The 20,414-nt window shown below is 31.1% G+C and overlaps 1 protein-coding gene across 1 annotated transcript in view; it reads right to left on the bottom strand.

Annotated features, from left to right (window-relative positions):
- Positions 1 to 12,470: 12,470 nt before the first annotated feature.
- The window catches only part of LOC142326190 (uncharacterized), a 51,895-nt gene continuing 43,951 nt past the window's right edge, over positions 12,471 to 20,414 (bottom strand). Inside the window, exon 5 of the mRNA XM_075368477.1 lies at positions 12,471 to 13,120. Coding sequence (XP_075224592.1) covers positions 13,082 to 13,120 — 39 coding nt within the window. The 3' untranslated portion in view covers positions 12,471 to 13,081. The remainder of the gene's footprint in view (positions 13,121 to 20,414) is intronic.

Raw genomic sequence — 20,414 nt, 5'->3', positions numbered from 1 at the left:
TAGACACTGTTTAACAATTTTATTTACATTATGAAGGTGGATATGTCCACACCTATAAATGCTTAATGCAACTGAAAGAAAATTCTATTATAGTTTTAATATTACAAAATATTTTATGGACTACTGTGTAGATTTTGTTTACATATTTAATAATTATGTGTACAACAGTTTTAACACCTAAATTTTATATATTTTATTATACAATAATAGTTTTAATTTAAATTTATTTTGTATTAGTTGAGTTACAAAGTAAGCCATGTTCATTGTAATTTACTCTGTTGAATGATAAATGGTGTGTAAATAATGATAAAACTGTAATAACATAGATGATGGATAAATATTTAATAGAGACAAAATTATTACTGTTCTGGCTACTTAGAAGTAATAAACTATTGCATTCCATATTTCATTTACATTATGATGCAATTGATTATGTCATACCCTATACAATGTTCCAAACTATTTTTTTTTGTTTTCTAACAAAATAAAGTGCATTAATTTAAAAAAGTAAATAAAAATTACATTACATACTTACCACATGAGATAAAACTTTGAAAATTTTAATTTACATCAAAATAAAAAAAAGTTTGCAAAATGGGTAGTAATGTGAAGTACCATCTGAAAATGTGAACAAAGATTAGTAAAATTTTAGCTTAATTTAAATAAACCATTATAAATGAACTATATTTTTGGAATTGGATTGATGAATAAAACTCACAATTATACAAAATAGTAGTGTTAGTATATAAAAAGCAACAAAAAGGAGAAAATTACGGTAGGTGAGATAATAGATGAGGTAAGCAGTTTAAATTGACCTTGAAGTCTTAATATATTTCTATCCTAGTAATGTACTATTCATATAGCAAGATGGATAGTTATGAGTCTTCCAACCCTGTGGGGGGAAGACACCTGCTTTGTGACGTTTCCGTCCGCCCCGAGGGGGGGGGGGTTAAGCCCAGATGGCCTTTAATGGGAGTGTGAGTCTTCCCAGTGTCCAGTGTGTTGCCACCAATTCCCATGAAGAATTTATTCAATATTGACATAGCATCAAATGCTATTTACTTTTATCAGTTTCATTTTCAGCCTTTAAAAATACAATTTCTATTGAAGTTATTAATAATTTAATTAATTTATTAGGTACGTTATTACTTAAAGTAACAAATCCTCTGACTTGCATTATATTTAGAGGAAAATCTTCAATACAACTGGTACATGGTTTTCACAGTTTTTCAGGTTCTAAAACAAAAGAAATAATTCCTTGTAAGTTCTAATTTGTTAAAACTTAAAGGAATTTTTATTGAATAATTCACTTGAGCACCAGATTGACATTTTACTAGAGCACGGATATCTTCACTCAGGTTCAGTCCAAGTTGATTGGGTAGCAATTTTAAAACTTAATGACTTTAAAATGAAAATTTGGTTTTTTGGTTTGTTGTATTTTATTATGTTATTTATCTGGATTTCAACATGGGTTCTTATTAAAGAATGTAATCTCTTTTATTAACCAGGGTTTCTGCTTTCATTGAACTGAAATTGAAGCTGAGTTATAAAAGTGAATAATGTATGAAGCGTTGTAACACTGGATCTAAGAAACTTAGATGAGTCATAACTATTCATTTATGCCTGCTACATGAACATATCAGTATATGTTTCTATATAGTTATGAATACTACAAAAGTAATAAAAATTGTGTGGCATCAGAATAAAAGAAGCTGAATTTTAATTATAAAATCTATCTAACATTGTATGATTTAATTTGTTACATTTCATAAAGTTGCCTTGTTAATAAAAAAAACAAACTATATTTTATATATATATATATATATATATATATATATATATTTTTTTATTTGTGTGTGTGTGTACATCTTCTAATTTTATTAGTTGTACTTTTTCAATAAAGATTTTTCTTTAGAATTTTGTTTATGATTAGATATAGTATTGAAAATTTATATATAACAGCTAACAAAACAAAGTCGCTCCAAGATTTGGGAAGAGATTAATTCACTAAAGTAAAAGGAATTTTAACAGAGGTCTACTGAACAGACTTCTGCCATGCAAATTGAATACTGTTGAATATATATATATTTAGCAGAGGAGAAATGAATATCAATTGAGGCAATTTATCAAAAGTTAAATTATATAAAAAAATATTTAAATATAACTTAAATTTCTTACATATAAATTTAGCCATCTCATATTAGAGTATATTTTCTAATATTTTTGTTGAATTTAATCCATTCTATGACTAAAAATACATCCAGTTAATGCAGACATCTGCATTTTTTATAAATTTGATTTTATACTATTTTCTCAAGTCAAACAAATTGTGTGTTATGTAGTATATTTTACTGACAACATTAAAAGATTATTTATAACTGTTTTTTTAATATATTTAAAAATTGTTCACAGTGATGAAAATTGATAAAAAATTTTTATGGCTAAAACACTTTTAGCAAATATTAAACTGAGGAAAAACCATTTAGAAGATATAAAATATCACTTTTTCAAATCTGTATTTTGATGTTTTTAAGTCGGTGAAGGGTTAATTTTTAATACTTGTTTTTCATCCAATTGTCAATTAAAGAATTTAAAATTTATTTTATATCCTTTTAGATTTTTTATTTAAATTATGGATATTCCTATAGAAAATACTATCTATATCTAAAAAGCCTTTTTACATGAAACGAAGATTAGAAATTTGCATCTTGATAAAAATTAGAGAAACTATGTTTAGAAAGGAAAAATTCATTTATACATTCCATAAGAGCCTTTATCCTAAATTTTTCAGTTACTTTTTTTGAGTAAAATATTTTAAATACTCGTACTGAAATGATTTAAGGCTTTATATCTAGGCTTACCATATGTCTGGGATTAGCCCGGACAGTCCTGGTGTTTAGTGCTGTCTGGGGTTTGAGAATTTTATGACTAGCAAGGTTTTTTTCATTTTAGACCTATATGTTCGACATTGTGTTTTTAAACATTCTCTTATGGTTGTGCATGTTTCAGCCAATCTTAGAGTAAGCGCTAATGTCGATTTTGACAGAGGCTATCTTTCTCACCATACTTTGTACTTACATTTGGCAACATAACAGTTGCAATGTGTTCTACTCATTTTGACATGTTTTTGATCATTTTAGCTGTATTCATTTTTTTTGTCTCATCGTTTAACAATGGGCAAAAGAAAATGTGTGTTTAATGTTAAACTACATCAGGAATACAAATTTTTGAAATTGAGTAATGACAATAACAATGAACATGTTTATTGCACTCTATGTACTGGAGAATTTTCTGTTGCACATAAAGGAAAGGGTGATATTGAAGACCATGTAAAACAGCTAAAAATAGGAGTGCTATTAATGCTATTGCTTCAACAAACAAGACATTTTGTTAAAGCCAAATATGGGAATAACAAAAACACTGATCTGGAGTGTGCTGCTAAAGAAGCTACATTTTCATACCACACTGCTAGACACAAACTCAGTTTAAAAACATCAGACTGCACATCTAAACTGGCTAAAAAGTTATATGACCCAAAATTTTAATCTGCTACAACTAAAACCGAGGGAGTTATTGTTAACGTTATTTCACCATTTATATTTGATGTGTTACATTCTTTAGAAAACATTAATTATGTAACAGTAATGATGGATAGCTCAAACAGAAGTGAAATAAAGCTTGCTCAGATTGCTGTAAAATATTTCATTCTGGAGGAGGGAATTCAAGTTAAACTTTTAAGTTTTGATGAAGTGTCAGATGAAACTGCTCAAATTTTGACTAAGTATATTTTGCAGTGTGTGAAAAAATACAAACTTGAAGAAAAGTTGGTTTGTTATACTGCTGATAACACTAATAGTAGTTTTGGTGGTGTGAAGAGAAAGGGGAATGAAAATGTGTTCAGAAAAGTTCAAAGTAATTTAGGTACACCTACTTTAGGAATTGATTATTCAGCCCACATTGTACAGAATTCAGTACAAACAGCATGTGGTTCTTTACCTGTGGACATAGAAGTTATTGTTATAAAAATTTTTACTTATATATGAGGCCTGTTCAAAAAGTAACGAGAATTTTGAAATTTTGTGGGTTTTATTAGTTCAATTCTCAGGATTTTTCGTTGTTGTATTGGTAAACATGTCTGAAAAGTATCTGTATATTTTTAGCCATATTGGTTGTTTAGTATGTTGTCAGCTGTCAAAAGAATAACACAGTTTTGGTACAATCGGCGATTTTTTATTTGTATAAATTATGGATTAAAGAATTTGTATTAAATTTTGCTATAAGAATGGAATAAAGTGTAGCAATGTTTTAAAAATGTTAAATATTGCTTTAGGCGAGTGCTATGAGTAAAGCAAGGGTTTACGAATGGTGTAAGCGTTTCCAAGAAGGTTGTGAAGACAAAAGATGAGCACCCTGGACACTCCAGCACATCAACAACTGATGAAAACATGGAAAAAGTGAAAGAAATGATTATGAATGATCGCCGAATCACAATCAGAGAAGTTGCTGATGATGTTGGGACATCAATTGGCTCGTGCCATGAAATGTTTTGGGTATGAAACGTGTGACAGCAAAATTTGTTCCAAAATTGTTGAATTTCGAACAAAAACAGCAGTGAATAGAACTTGCTCAGGAATTGCTAAATGAAGTCAACAAGGATGCAGAACTACTGAAACATGTCATAACAGGTGATGAAACATGGCTTTACAGATATGATGTCGAAACTAAGGCTCAGTCATCCCAGTGGAGGTATTCTGGATCACCAAGACCAAAAAAAGCTCAACAAGTACGGTCAAATGTGAAGGTTATGCTCACAGTGTTCTTCGATTTTAACAGCATAGTACATCATGAGTTCTTGCCACAAGGTCAAATGATCAATAAGGAGTATTACTTACAAGTTCAATGTCGTTTTTGTGACACAATCCGAAAAAATGCCTGGATTTGTGACTAAACAATTCATGGCTTTTGCATCATGATAATGTGCCACTCGCACTTCATTGCTTATTCATCAAATTTTAGCCAAAAACAACATTGTAGTGATACTCCAGCTGCCATATTTGCCAGACATGGCCCCATGTGACTTTTTTCTATTCCCAGAAATAAAGAGAACCTTAAAGGGCCATCATTTTACAAGCATAGATGAGATTAAGAGCAAATAGCTGAAAGAGCTAAACACTATTACAAAGATCGAATTCCAGAAGTGTTTCAGGGATTGGAAAAAGTGCTGGCATAAGTGTTTAATATCCATTGGAGACTATTTTGAAGGGATAACAATAATGTAGTAAAATAAATAAAGTTCTTTCAAAAAAACAAAAATTCTCGTTACTTTTTGAAGACACCTCATACAGTAAAAGTAACGAAACTTAAAAAGTTCTGTGAATTTGTGGAAACAGATTACAAAAAAGTATTATCTCATAGCAGCACAAGATTCCTTAGTTTGTTACCTGCAATAGAAAGAATTATTTACATTTTTGATGGTCTCAAATCTAATTTTTTATCTTGTGACGAATGCCCAAAATTATAATTTGATTATGAGAATTTAGAAAATGAAACTGTTTTTGAAATTTATTTATGGTTCTTTACAGTTATTTAATAATTTAGTTCTGAAACTAGAAGCTAATTCTATCACAGCATCAGAAGCATTTTGAATTAATTTGTCAACTTTGGGAAAGAAAACCCCACAAGTTTATACAATCTTCTGCCAAAGAATTGCTATGTGTTCTAAAAGAAAATAACGATGTTCAGGAACAAAAATTCTTCTCGAGCATAGACAATTTTTATAATTTTAGTATTCAATACTTAAGAGTTGTGGAGAACCAGTTTCAATTGATAAATTTACGAACTGAAATTGCCTGGTCTGATTTAGAAGAGAGTGCACAAGTTGTTAATGAAATTATAAAAGATTCCATAATTATTGATGACCTATTTGAATGTACATTGTTGAACCAGGTAATTCAAAACCAAAGGGTAGGTTGTGGTTCAAGTTCTGAAAAAGTACCAGATACTATTGAAAAAAAGTAGAAAGCAGTTTTTAAGGTGTTTCAAAAGACTGATATTTTATGTTGCAATATTTCTAAAATGGTTGAGTGCGATGTCTTTGCCTGCGACATCTCCAGTTGAGAGAGTTTTTTTTCAGTTACGGGGAACATTTGAAAGGAATAGACTTTCAGTATCTACTGTCATCTGCTAAATGTTAACTTAATTTAGAACTCTCTTATTGTGAATTTTATGATGTAATTAAAACAAACAAACCATTTCTGAAAAAAGTCATGTCTAGTGAAAAATACCACAGAATAAATGAAGTTTAATGTTTTAGTAAACAGTTAAGACTTTTAAGTAATTTCAAAAATGTGTCCTGGGCTGGACCCAAAAAAATACGGTAAGCCTGTTTATCATTACACTGTAACTATCAATACTGAGAAATGGTGATGAAAAAATACTGAAAAATATTTTCATATCATTCATTTTGATAATTTTATTTCTAATCTGAAAAATTTACTACTTGATTTATTTTGGAATACTTGCAATTGGATCAGCAGAGGAACTATCTCAAAAAAAAAAAAAGTTATGAATAAAAATGTCCATGACTGTGGATAAGGAAATAAAATTAATCAAATTCCTTGATTAACAAAAAAATATTAGCAGTTATTATTACAATACTTAACAGTTTTCTGAAATGTCATTATGCTTTCTCTACTTAAGCCTACTTATATTGTATCAAAAATTATGCATCTAATCTAGCTTTTTTTGCTGATATATCAGCCAAAAAAGAAAAAAGTGTGTATGATTTAAGGCGTTGATAAATTGCTTAACTATTCTTTACAGAGTACAGAGGAATAAAAAAAATTATTCCACTAAAATAGTGTCATTTAATTTCTTGTCAAGGTATACTGATAAAGCTTCTTACAGTTTGCTCAATGCAGCTTTGTCATGAAGGATCTTATGACGACTTTCCAGAAACCAATTAGGTTGTTACAGTCTGGTTCTGCTGTACTAGTTAGCAGTAAATTTAGAGTATTTAAAGAGTACTGATCAACATTAATGTAATACATTCTAAGTTCTAATTTTTAACTGCTTTATTCTTTGCATACTGTCTTTTTTCTGTTTAGCCTCCGGAACTGTCATAAGATATTACTTCGGAGGGTGAGTGGGCATGTATCAATGTAAATGAAGTGTAGTCTTGTACAGTTTTAGGTTGACCATTCCTGAGATGTTTGGTTAATTGAAACCCAACCACCAAAGAACACCGGTATCCATGATCTAGTATTTAAATCCTAATAAAAGTAACTGCCCTTACTAGGATTTGAACCTTAGAACTTGTGACTTCAAAATCAGCTGATTTTCGATGACAAGTTCACCACTAGACCAACCCAATGGGTTTTTTTTTTATATGAATGCAAATTAGCTTGACCATGGTTATGAAAGAGACCCCTATCAAGGCTCTGAGGGGTCTTTTTCATAACCACGGCGCACCAATGATGGAGATTAGGAGGTTGATAACTGCAGCCACTACGTCTGCGATATGCGGCCCCGGTATGGGGAGACTATGAACATCCAGAGGAACAAAATGAAACTAAGAAGCGTTCATCGGCTTGCTTTGCTATGGGTTGCTGCAGGGTACAGGACTGTTTCATATGATGCACTGTGTATACTGACTGAGGTCCCCCCTATTGACCTACAAGTCAAAGGGCGTACATTAAGATTTACAGGACTGTCAAGAGATGAGGTTGCAGTTTTAATAGATCAGGAATGGCAGAATGCATGGGCTTGCTCAAACGTGGGGGATTGGACCAGAAGACTAATCCCTAACATAAGAGATTGGAAAGGTAAAAGAAGGGGCAACGTAGACTTCTATGTTACACAATTATTGACGGGTCATGGCTCCTTTGGTCAGTACTTATATAAAATTGGAAAAAGGACTACACCGCAGTGTGATTACTGCCAAGAGATAGACAACGCTGAACATACTATTTTTGTTTGTCCCAGATGGGCACGCAACAGAAGTGAGATCTCTGCAAACAGGCTAACACCGGATATTTTAATCAACTGGCTGGTGTTCAGTGATGTAAGCTGGAATTGGTTTAGAAGGTTCGCGGGTGAAGTTCTCCGATCTAAGGAAGAAGAAGCTAGAAGACGGGGAATGTAGTAGGGATGGGAGGACAGTCCCTCCGTGGAGGGCTTGTATGCGGGTTCCAGAGAAGGGAGGGAACTCCTGGGGAGAAGTTGGGTAAAAGAAAGACAGAGTCCCGGCCAGCGGTGTCAGCCCTGCGGGTGCCCTGGCACTCGATGGGGTCGGTGCCGCCGGTTTGAGGCGTGGCATAAAGACCAAGACCCGGTTCCCTGCTGAGGGCGTGGGGGGCGGTGTAGCCAGACTTCATCTCTGAGGCGGGGAATTTGAGGCAGGCAAACAAAGAAGTAAAGATCCGAGACCGGGGAGGCTAACCTGTTGTGCCGGGCGTACTACCGGTGGGCGGGGGACGCCTCCTTAGAGTAAATGAACACTCTCCCCAACTGAGTTATACTTAATTGGATATCCGGTTGGGGGATAAAAAAAAAAAAAAAAAGAAAAAATGGGTTTTTTTGTATACTGTTTGATTCACAAATGAAAGGATATATTATCAAAATTAACTGAAAATTCATTTTAGTAGTAGCTTTCCTTCATTTTATAAAATGTTTTAATAAATAATCTCTGTGTTCCATTCAAGTTTTTATTGTTTCTATTTAATTATAATAAGTGGAAAATGTAATACAAACTTTTATTTTTTTTAAATTGCCCTTTTTCCGTGGAACTGTCTATTGACAGGTATCAAGAAACAACATTCACCATGGTGGTCTGTCGTGAGATTTTCTTTGAAATTATAGTATCCTTGTCTCTCTCAAATCTTCCAACATTCCTATCCCTCATCCTCACACCTGCAAACTTTCCTTCAATTATTACTTTTTGAATGTGGCCTATTCAACTAGCATTTCTTTTTCATATTGTCTTAATCATATCCTTACTCTCATTTATATTTGTCAAGATCTGACGATTGTTACTCTCTCTCGCTAGTTTATACTTGGCAATTTCCTCCATAGCCACATTCAAAACTTCCTAGATATCAAGTTTTTTTATTTATAGTCTGTGTTTTTGTACCATTTATTATTCACAATCCAAACAAAATCTTGCAAATCTCTTTCTCAGATCAACAGGTATACTTTTTGTTGTAATCAGATATCTGATCTTGCTGAACTCAATTTTACGATTCGCAATTCTGCCTCTATTTTCCTCAGTGCAACTTCCATCAAACTTTATTGTGCTTTCAAGGTATTTAAAACTACCGTACTTCTAATCATTTCTCCTCAATAGTAATCTTTGTTGCACCATTAGATACTACTTCCTTGATATTCTCATTACTTCGGATTTATCAGCATTTATTGTCATTTTGTATTTTTCTCCTACCTTGCTTATTCAATCCATCATTGTTGCAACTTTACTTCAGTTGTAACCATTACTACTTTGTTATATGCATAATTAATAGTCTATTTTTTTCTCTACCTACTGGTCGCATAATCACCATACTTTAATCTTCCAAAGTTTACTCAATTAGTTGGTCTCAATAAATGTTAAAAAAGATTGGTGACTTGCAGCATCCCTGTCTAACTCCTCATTCCATCTTTACTGCTTCTGTTTCTTCTTTTATTTGAATCTGTATCCTTTGTCCTATGTATAATTCTTCATTAATTCTGCTACTCCTCCAATTCAGGTCTATTTCCCTCAAAATTTTCATTAGTTTATCCTATATAACCCTATCAAAAGCTTTCTCCCAGTCAATGAAACATATGTTCAAAACTTTGATTAAATTTATCATTCTCTCCATCATTACTCTCAAACAACATATTGCGTCTGTAGTACCCATTCCTCTCCTAAAGTCAAACTGTTTTATCATCTGACATTCTCTATCTTTCCATCTATCCTGTTCAGTATTATTCTTGTTAATGTTTTTTTGGCATGGGATATTAGACTTATAGTTTTATAATCCTTACAATATTTGGCATTGTTCTTTGGTTTGGGTATAATAAGTATTTTAAGCAAATCTGGCTACTGACCAGTCTTATAGATTTTATTTTCAAGTTTTGTTTATCTGTTGTATCTTAACCTGTTGAATGAATTTTTTTACTTCTGCTTTAAAATGATTGGGTCTTTTATTTATCATATTATTTTTTTGTCACTGATTTTTAGGTCTTATACTATTTCTCCTTGCTTATTCATTATTCCTTTCTTCTTTATTTTTTTTTATTTGAACTTTACTCAGACTCGGTTCTCTTGCTCTATTATACATTTCTTCAGCTTTTCCGTTGATTCTATTTCACATAATCCATTCATCCATTCTTCCCTGGCCTTTTGTGATTCTGTCTTTATTTCATCGTTTAATCTCTTGCACATTTTTCTTCTTTCATTATTCTTAGCTCTTTTAAATTTCCTTCTTTCATCTCTTTTGTCTAGAATTTCATTGTTATCCACTCTTTCCTTTTTGGTTAACTTTAATGTTTTCCTACTTCTTCATCAAGGCTTTCTTTTATGCATTTTTTTTTATAGAATTCCAAACTTCATTGAGTTTGTGTAGGTGGAGTTGTGCAGATCTTTTCTTTTACTTTAGTTCTGAAGCCACATTTTTCATCTTTTAATTTATCAGCATTCCACATATTTATGTTTTATTCCTGTTTTATGTTTAGTTTTGTTTGTACGTCTGCAGTCAGTAGATTGTGATCTGTATATGCTTTGTTTGTATGTCAGCAATCAGTAGATTATGATCTGTATATGCATCTGCTCCAAAGTAAGGTTTTACAATTCACACTATTTACGAATCTCTGATTTAAAAGTCAGTTTGGTATCTTTTTATTTCTCCTGAATTTTTCCATGTGTATTACCTTCTTTTATGATGAAATTACCCTACAAACCAAAATTTAATAAAAATTATTTATAAATTTAATTTCATATGTATTGTATGAAATGTTGATTTATATCAAAAAAATAGTCCAATTTAAGACCCTGGAGGGATAATTTAATGAATTTTTTCCAATCCACATACCTGTGATATATGTAAAGCATAGCATCTATGAAAATGTTAATTATTTTACTACTGAGTAACATTGTTCGTAGCAGTCTACATGATAAGTTAAAGGTATTATTTGAAGAGTTAAATGTACTCTTGTCATAAGTTAAACCCTCATTTATCCTAATATGCATGGCTTACAATGTGTTATAAGCATGGTTTTTCTATTTTTGGGAGACATAACTTGTGTCAGATTTAACCTTAGATCAGATGTATTCATAACATTGACGAAATTAATTGTCTTAAGATTTTCATATTCCTACGTGGCATTTTAATATTATACTTGGGTATTATTTTTTTTCTTCAAAGATGGACTGTTGTAATAATAAACTGATAATTTTTACTCTTAATTACTTTTTTATCTTTATCTAATTCATAAAAATAGGAATAATAACACAATAACAAAAATGAATTGCTGGGCTTATACATGGCTGAGTTTGAGAGGAAATTGTTGGTTAACTGTAGATATTACCAAAACAGTTTAACAGTACTTTTTAATATTTTCTTTTTACAATAGACATTTGACATATGAATATATAACAATCAATATTAAATTGATTTGTTGGTAGTGATCCTGTATATAACTGCAAAACTGTACTTGTCTGGCAGACAATTATTGCTGCTGTTACTTATATATAATACTGTTATTACCGAAAACAATACACTTATAAAAATTATGGTGAACTTGAATAAAGTAATTTATTACATACTCAGTCTAAAATCTAATTTATGCATGCATAAAAATGAAACTTAATTAAACTTCATTAATCAGAATTAGCCATACACAAAAGATTTTATAGAAATTTTAATGTTTTACCAAGATCTAAAAGTCCATTGTTGAAAATAAAATATAAAAGATTACATTATTACAAATGTCTGATCATATGTCCCCATGTTATCAAACTATAATAGATAAACAATATAAAACTGACAAAAATAAAGTCTTTACTGTTTCAGCTTTATTCAGGATACACCTTGGCTACTAGTTTGGCTTTCGGTGAACACCTGATAGAAATCATGACAATCTCACAATGAAAGTATCCATCCCACCAAAGCTTGATAGAGAACTGATGACCATACTCTCACTATTAGAAACTACAATTGTTAGAGCCAGTACAGTAACCGATGAAATTCTCATGTTACCCGTAAGGAAAATTAATGAGGGCTAAGGAAAGGGGAAGAATAAAGAAGGAAGATAGTTAACAATTACCAAAATAGTTTAACAGTACTTTTTAATATTGCATTGTAAGTTTACTTATCTATTTACAGTGTTTTGGTGGTTAAGTTTCAGTTAGTATTAAATATATATATATATATATATATAAATTTTTTTTTTTCATAACGTCATCAGACTGATTGCAGTTAGGGTTGTTTTACCATTATGTCTGGATCATAGACATCTTTTTAAAAAGCCATTGCTTATTAATTTTATTTGTGGGAAAAACTGAACCATATATATATATATATATATATACATATTTAATATATATGAAATATAAACCAACAAAACAGTAATTAATAAGGAAGTGTAACTTATCTAATTACTGTGTTTTAGTGGTTTATATTTCATATCATTAAATTTTATTAACACAGTGATCAATATGTTAAATTTGTTTAACATATTGGGAATAATTCAAACAATTCATCAACATATTAACCATTGTGCTAATTAAATTCAATATTAATTGAAACTTAACCACCACACAGAGTAAACAGATAGGTAAACTTACCAAATTAACACCAATAATTGATTTTCACAGGATCCCACATCAGCTGGTATTCAGTTCTACAATTAGATCAAAATCAATTATCTTTAAAAAATTAAAGTTTAGAATTTTTTAAACTGTCACTGGTGTTAATTTGGTAAGTTTACTAATCTCTTTACTGTGTTTTGGTGGTTAAGTTTCAGTTAATATTAAATATATGTATATTTTTCTTAATTTGTAATATTTGTTTAAACATAATACTTGCAGTTGGTTTTGTGGCCATCTTCAAATAAATATTGTTGCAATTGTTTTGCACTTTGGTTTCTGTTTAAAAAAAAGTAACATTAAAATAAATTTGATTTATTTTGTCATTAACAGTTATTTTATTTCAATAAAACATTTTTTCTGTACAGAACAAGTTTCTGATAATATAAAATGGATTATTAAGTTTTTTAATATTTTATTACATAGATGTTCATACAAAAAACATAGTTTCTCAGAAATTTTATATCAGTAAATCTTTTATTAATAGCTATATATATATATATATATATATATATACATTCCTGTCACAATAAGTATATACTAATGTTAGAATTAAATTTTACAGTTTAAAATACACACACAGTATATAAATGTTATTTTTTTCCTATTAGCGCACATATACAAAGATAGCTTGATTAGGTTTTACTGTATATGTACGCACACAACATGCAAATGATAAAGTATTAAACAAATTCACATAACAGAGAGTTCATATATTAAAATTTAATGGGTTTCTTGGTAAGATGGTAACTCCCTGTTGGTTTCACAATACCTGAAATATCTTAGGGAAAGCATTCAGGAAATTAAAGGATATGAAGTAAGATAAAGTGCCTATATAGCTGTTTAATAAATCAGTTCATGTAGATCAGTGATATTAAATTATGTTGGGTGCAGTTTCAGTACATGCTGTTGACATTTGTTATTAGTGACCATAGCAGTAGATGCCTCAAGAAAAAAAAGAATTACTAGTTTATTAGTTTTGGTATATAATTAGGAATATAAATTCAAACACATTAAAATATAAAAAACTATTCTTCCCTCAAAATAATGACCCAACAAAAAATGTGTAAAAATATTTTATTTATACAAATTTTTATGTGCGATATTCCTGCTGAAAACTGCTGCCATTATTTGAATAAAAGCCAATCGTCAATCAATTGTTTAATGTTTTACCTTGTGGCAAAACAAAATACTTATTTCGAATCTCAATTTTTTTTAGTGAAAACTGGACAAGAGGTACACACATCAGATTTTTATTGTTATTTTTTCCATGTTATGCTCTACAAGCACTAATAGTAATTAAAATTGATTTGCATGGCATTTCTCCACCACTCCATTCGGTTGCCCTGAAGCATAAGACCGAATGTCTGTGCCACAAATCAGTTTAGCGACCAGTGTCCTAACTAGCTCCTATAGCTAAGTTAAACCTAAACCTAATTACTAGCTAATAGTCATATAGATATAAGCTAATAGATATAACAGCTAAAAGTCAAACCTAATTACATGAGCGAACTAAGCATGATGCCATACACCACTTGCTTCATGTCCTACTGCTCACTTGTTATGTATTCTAAAATGGGTAGGCACCCTGTCAACTATTAAAATATATATGACATTCAATAAAGTAAATTTATCTCGTCAAGACAGCAATTCGCTACCATGCCTAGGTCGCTGAATTCCATCAGGTTCCTGTCCACCAATTAAAGCACTTGGAGCTTTAATTGGCAGATGGCCAGCCATAACTCTCGGGTGCTTCCCACAGCAGCAAGTTAGTTGTCTTTCCCTTAAATTAACTACTGATGACAGTTGAACAAAGCAACGGCATCAAGGAATACCCACACAGTCCGACAATGCGGCTCATGCCAAATTGACTCACCGCTTATGAGTCAATTGAGTCACAATGTTACCATGAAGGCTACTACTATCTGATTAAATATTATGTTTTTATGTGTTTTACGTTTGAGGAAATATCTTGGAAATGGCTTGTCAGATTTTCTTGAATTATACAATTATAAATATACTCATATATCGTAAAATATGTTACTTGATTGATTAAATATTTATTAGACACTATTTGATTAATTATAAGGTAAATTTGAAATAAGTAAGTGTTATTAGATATCTGATTCTGATAACCTAATTGTAATTTCTTATATTCACATGTTATCAGTGTTTTTAAAGCGAAGTTCTTTAAATTATTAGCTATTATTGTAACATATATAATGTAGTCTTAACATGGCTAAAAGGCAAAGAATTTACAGCTTTAATAGTGAATGGGAGAGAGAACCAATATTATTTTATTGAATATAGGGGGAAATCTGTGTGTTTATTGTGTAATGCTAGCGTGTCTGTTATTAAACGAAGTAATGTACAGCGACATTTTTTGACTAATCATAAACAGTTTAATAACGAATTTGTGCATTACAATCCGTGTTTACAAAACCTGTTCACAGGACACCAGTAACTTGTAATCACACTAGTAATCGGTTATGTTCTAGCTAAAAGGAAAAAACCATTTAGTGATGGGAAAGTAGTAAAAGCAGTGATCAATGCCACTGAATCTCTGCTCGAAGGTCACAAAGATAAATCTGCACTTATATCTTCCTTTAAAGGTCTACAACCATTTCACCAAACTGTTGATAGGCGGGTTGAACATATTTAAAATAATTTGCAATCTCAATTATATCAGGATTTGCAATTATGTGAATATTTTTCATTCCAATCTGATGAAAGAACTGACATGTCTGATATTGCTGAGTTGTGTGTATTTATTAGAATGGTTTTCTATGTTTTCACAGTAAAGGAAGAGTTTGTCAAACTGTTGCCACTTCATGGACAAAGTAGGGGAGTAGACATATTTAATGCGTTCCTTAAACTTGTCAAAGATAGTAACTCTCCACTTTCAAAGCTTGTTGCTATAACAGCAGAACGCCTTCTATAACTGGTAGGAATAATGGATTTCTATCTCTTTGTGCTAAGGACGAATCGTTACCAAAATTTATTTCTTATCATTGCATTATCCACCAGGAAGTTTTATGCGCAAAGGTTTTAAAGCTTTATCATATCATGAAAGTTGTAACTCGTGTGTGAAGTATATCGAATCATCTACTACACATCATCGAATGTTTCTAAATAATATATCAGATACTCAATATTGCGATGTAATTCTTCATGCAGATATAAGGTGAAATCATCTCCCAGACCATACTATCTCAAACTTGATGATATATCATGGCTAAATTTACATTTTCTTGCAGATATTACGTAAAAATTAAATGAGTTAAATGTCAAATTAAATTAAAATATCATAATATTTTGCATAAAATATTTGTTATAAATGCTTTGTAAAGAAAGTGAAGTTATGGATTACTCATTTAAACAGAAATTCCCTTTCACACTTTCCTAATTTCAAATCAATTCTAGAAACAGTAAAGACAGCTAGTCTGACCTTTCCTCTTATGCCAAGCATCTTGAAACTCTTGTGTTTGAATTTGACAATAGATTTAGCCAGTTTTCAATACTTGAACCAGTAATATATTGTTTGTCAATAATCCATTCGCTTCCGTTGACATTAATGAACTTGGAAATAGGGTGTGTGTGAAAAATTTGGAAAGTACAAAATTGAAGAATTAGAACTGGAAATTTAAAATTTTCAAGAAGACCTTTCTTTAAAATCCTCATATACGTGTAGCAATACATGTATGGACTCTGGTGGACAGACAAAAATACCCTATTCTCCTTAGTATTGCACTGAAAATTTATTCATGCTTTGGTTCAACATATCTTTGTGAAGTTGCATTTTCATCAATAAACACCAAGTACTGATCCTGGCTGACAGATTCCCGCCTTGATGATGCATTATTCCAGCTGCACACCAGATTTTCCTAACTTGCAGCAAGCATGCAGGGTCAAATTTCACATTAATTAGATGGTGAGTAAATATAATTGATTTTTGTTTCAAATGTTTTCATCATTATTATAATTAATAATTATTGATTCTGTTAGTAGCAGCAGTAGTGTGGAGATAATTGAAATGAATCCTGGCACCTGTGCAACCTTTGTAATCATTCAGATGCACCTGTAGTTATAAAAAGTTTGGACAGTGCTGCTCTATACTGTATGACAGTTTATCCGTATCATATGTACAAATACTATGTTATACAGAGAATGTTCGGTATAATTTGCATCGTACAGTATTTTAAAAGAAAGGGATTTACAGTTTTTACTATTTAAAAAAAAATTAAATTACATTGAAACAAATTTTTATATTCAACTCACTCGCTCAACCAATTTTTTTTTAATGTCGTTTTATTTATATTCTGCAGAAAAATTAAAAAAAAAGAAGATATTGATTCACCTTTTGCGATTAATTGCTAATTTTTAATCTTGAATCCAGTAAAATTTTTATAAAAAATTGTATATAACTACAAATTATTAAATTAAAATGTGAATACACACTGAACAAATTACAACTACCCACAACTGAACTGATACATCACGATCACAATACAAAAATAAAATTTCAATTAATAAAACTTAAACATATTTATTTATCCTAATCAAGTAATCTTCCGCTGAAAAATAACATTTTTTTCCTTTTTGGTTTCCAATAACTGCTTGGTAAAGAAGCTTGCTTTCTAATAAGTTGTAGCACGAGACTTCCACCCGTCAGTTGTTAATGAGGATGCAATTTTCAGCTCTCTTCAATTATTCTGTAGCTACCACATATTGTGCATTAAGCAGTATTTCTTAAAAAAAATCATCAAGGCATTCTGCAATTCGGTTCAAGATATTTCAACTATTCGTTAAAACCGGAATCTTCAAGTACAGAAAACGGTTGTAGATCTTTAATTATCATTTTTAAGATTAAATCATTAATTTTTTTCTCTCAGGAAACACTTATTGGCTTCCTAACAAGTAACAATAACATTGTCTGTTTTCTAACTAGGCTACTATCAGAATCAGATTGAGAAGAGTGGTTGATCCAGCAATCAGTATCATTACTTCGGTTTCATCTTGTTGTCCTAGATCGCTATTGCTACTAGAATGAGGAAGATTTGAGATGTTAGAAGAATGAGACGATGTAGATGTTAGTGTTGTAGTTGTTGATATTACTTCTGTTGGGAATATGTTATTATACGTAGGAGGATGTTTTTTAAAATTTGTTGTTGAACCACCTGTTACAGAATATGAGACACAAATCGCATTTCTCCTTATTTTCTGATTCTTCATTAAAAAGTTCCAGAGTTTAGTCCTTTTCTTTTCCATAATGACAGAATGAAAACGACGAAAATGTAATTTAATTTAATTTAATCATATAAAACTAAATAGAAATGAAACAGTAGACGACAGAACAGATCAAACAAATAAAATAATGAATCCACTGTAATTTAATAAATAACATCTATATAAAGCTACAACTACGGTACATCTACAAAAAAAAAAACTAGTAAGAAATACAAACTTAAGAATTAGACAATCATATATATAAAAACACTGAACCTATCTGGTGCGTTGCCACAAAGTGGTCATTAACATAATAAAATGCATACTACTATTTATTATTTAATGCAAAGTATTGTAAATGAATCAGTCGGTGGTGTGTGGGCCTCCTAGATGCATACTGCTGGTACGTTATCATGTAATGTTCATACTAAACTCTTTGAGGTACAATTTAGATGAGCCCGACATACCCTTACAGGGGCAAGATAATATTTCTGCATTATTTCTGGCAATTATTTTGTTTCTTCTGACCAAAATGAAATGGCAAAAAATTAAAACTCATTATTTTTAAAGAAATACTATATTTATTACAAACTTTAAAGTGGTTACGCAGCGTAACCACCACCCCACTTGCGTATTCTATATCTAGATATAAAAAAATTCACATGCACAGTACAAATTAAAATTTGCACTACATATTTTTAGAATGAAAGTGATTGAAGCAAGTCTTTCCTGCTCTTAAGCACAAAGCAACATCACACTTCCACCGTGACCGAACTGGATTCGCCTTTGTGCTGTACAGTGCACACCGACAAGGAAGATCTAAATGTTTTGGCTGATGACAGCTAGATTCCAATCTAATGCTTAAATCAACTTGAGGGTTTTTTCTTGCCATACATAAAGATCCTTGGTTTGTGTTGGTTGAAGACTTTTTATGCAACAACAATGTTTCCAGAAAAAATGGCTTTGTATATAGCTTGCTTGAAGTTTTTGTGTACTGTTCCATTGTCATTTCCTTATGAATTAAATGCATTTATTACACAACAATCAATAAAATGGAAGAATAATCTCATGTACCATCTTTTGCTTTTACGGTCAACCTTGTAGTCACTCTTCAACCTGTCAAACTTGTCCACAAAATTCATGTGAGAGTTGTATTTCTTTACAGCAAGTGGACACAAGTACGTGTTTCTGCTATCGTCTTTTTGTTTTCTTCTTACTTCTGATACCTGTGAAGGATCACGGGCAGAGCTTAGAATATTCACCCCTTTACCTGTCTTTCCATCTGTAATACGCCAGGCCACTACTGCTAACTGCAAATGAGAGCTCTCCTCTTTCCATGCTTCCTTCATTTGTAAGTGGCGGTAAACCTTTTTGTTTTATATTTATCGTACCATAAGCGAGTATATTCTTAGACTTCAATTTCTCAAAGAGCTGAATGGAGGAAAAGAAATTGTCTATATAGACTATGTGATTTTTGTTTTGTAAACCTTCAGTTAGATCCAAAGCTACCCTTTATCCTAACCCCATTTCAATTTTATTTTTCCCTACATAAATCTGAAATTTTAAATTATATGCAGATTCATCACAAATCAACATCCAAATCTTGTATCCCCGTTTAATTGGTTTATCCCTCATAAACTGTTTCATCACGCTTCTCCCTTTAAATTTTACCATACTTTCATTTACAGCAATATTTTGATGAGGTTTGTAGCATTCAGTAAAATATTTAGATATATCCAGGATATCATATTTTGTACAGCCTAAAGCTCAAAGTTTGGTTCATTTCGTTTAAGCATCACTGAATTGTCATTCAGATCAAGATTTGTTAATAAGAAACTAAATCATTTTACCGACATTAGTCTTGAAATATAATAATCATGCAAATCATCATCCATGCACCAACAATCACGGTAACTTGGTTTTTTGTTGATAGACATATACAAATTATGCCTAAGAAACAAAGTATTTCTTCGTTGGTGGTGGGTTTGAACGATTTGCACTTTTGGGCTACATATAAATTTGTTGAAACACAATATGTGAAACCACTTCCTCATTTACGAAACAATTTATATGGGCATAAAATAGTATTGGTAGTATTTCATGAAATAATATCACTTCCTTTGTCTATATTCTCGCTGCTAGTTACATCCGAAAAAACAGGAATGTCTAAATTATCGATGGCAGTATTTTCAAGCTCGTCACTATGATCGCCAGATTCGGATTCAAGATCATTAGCTCTACTTTTACAATCCGAAGGTATTGTGAAAGGTATTTCATCATATAATAAGTCTTTTAAAATATATTTTTCCGTTAGATATCTTGTCATCTTGTTAGGCAAAACAAAGGC

The sequence above is a fragment of the Lycorma delicatula genome, chromosome 1 (assembly GCF_047948215.1).
Source record: "Lycorma delicatula isolate Av1 chromosome 1, ASM4794821v1, whole genome shotgun sequence".
Lineage (NCBI taxonomy): Eukaryota > Metazoa > Arthropoda > Insecta > Hemiptera > Fulgoridae > Lycorma > Lycorma delicatula.
Note: the sequence above shows the minus strand (reverse complement) of the source record. Positions and strands in the feature narration are given on the sequence as shown.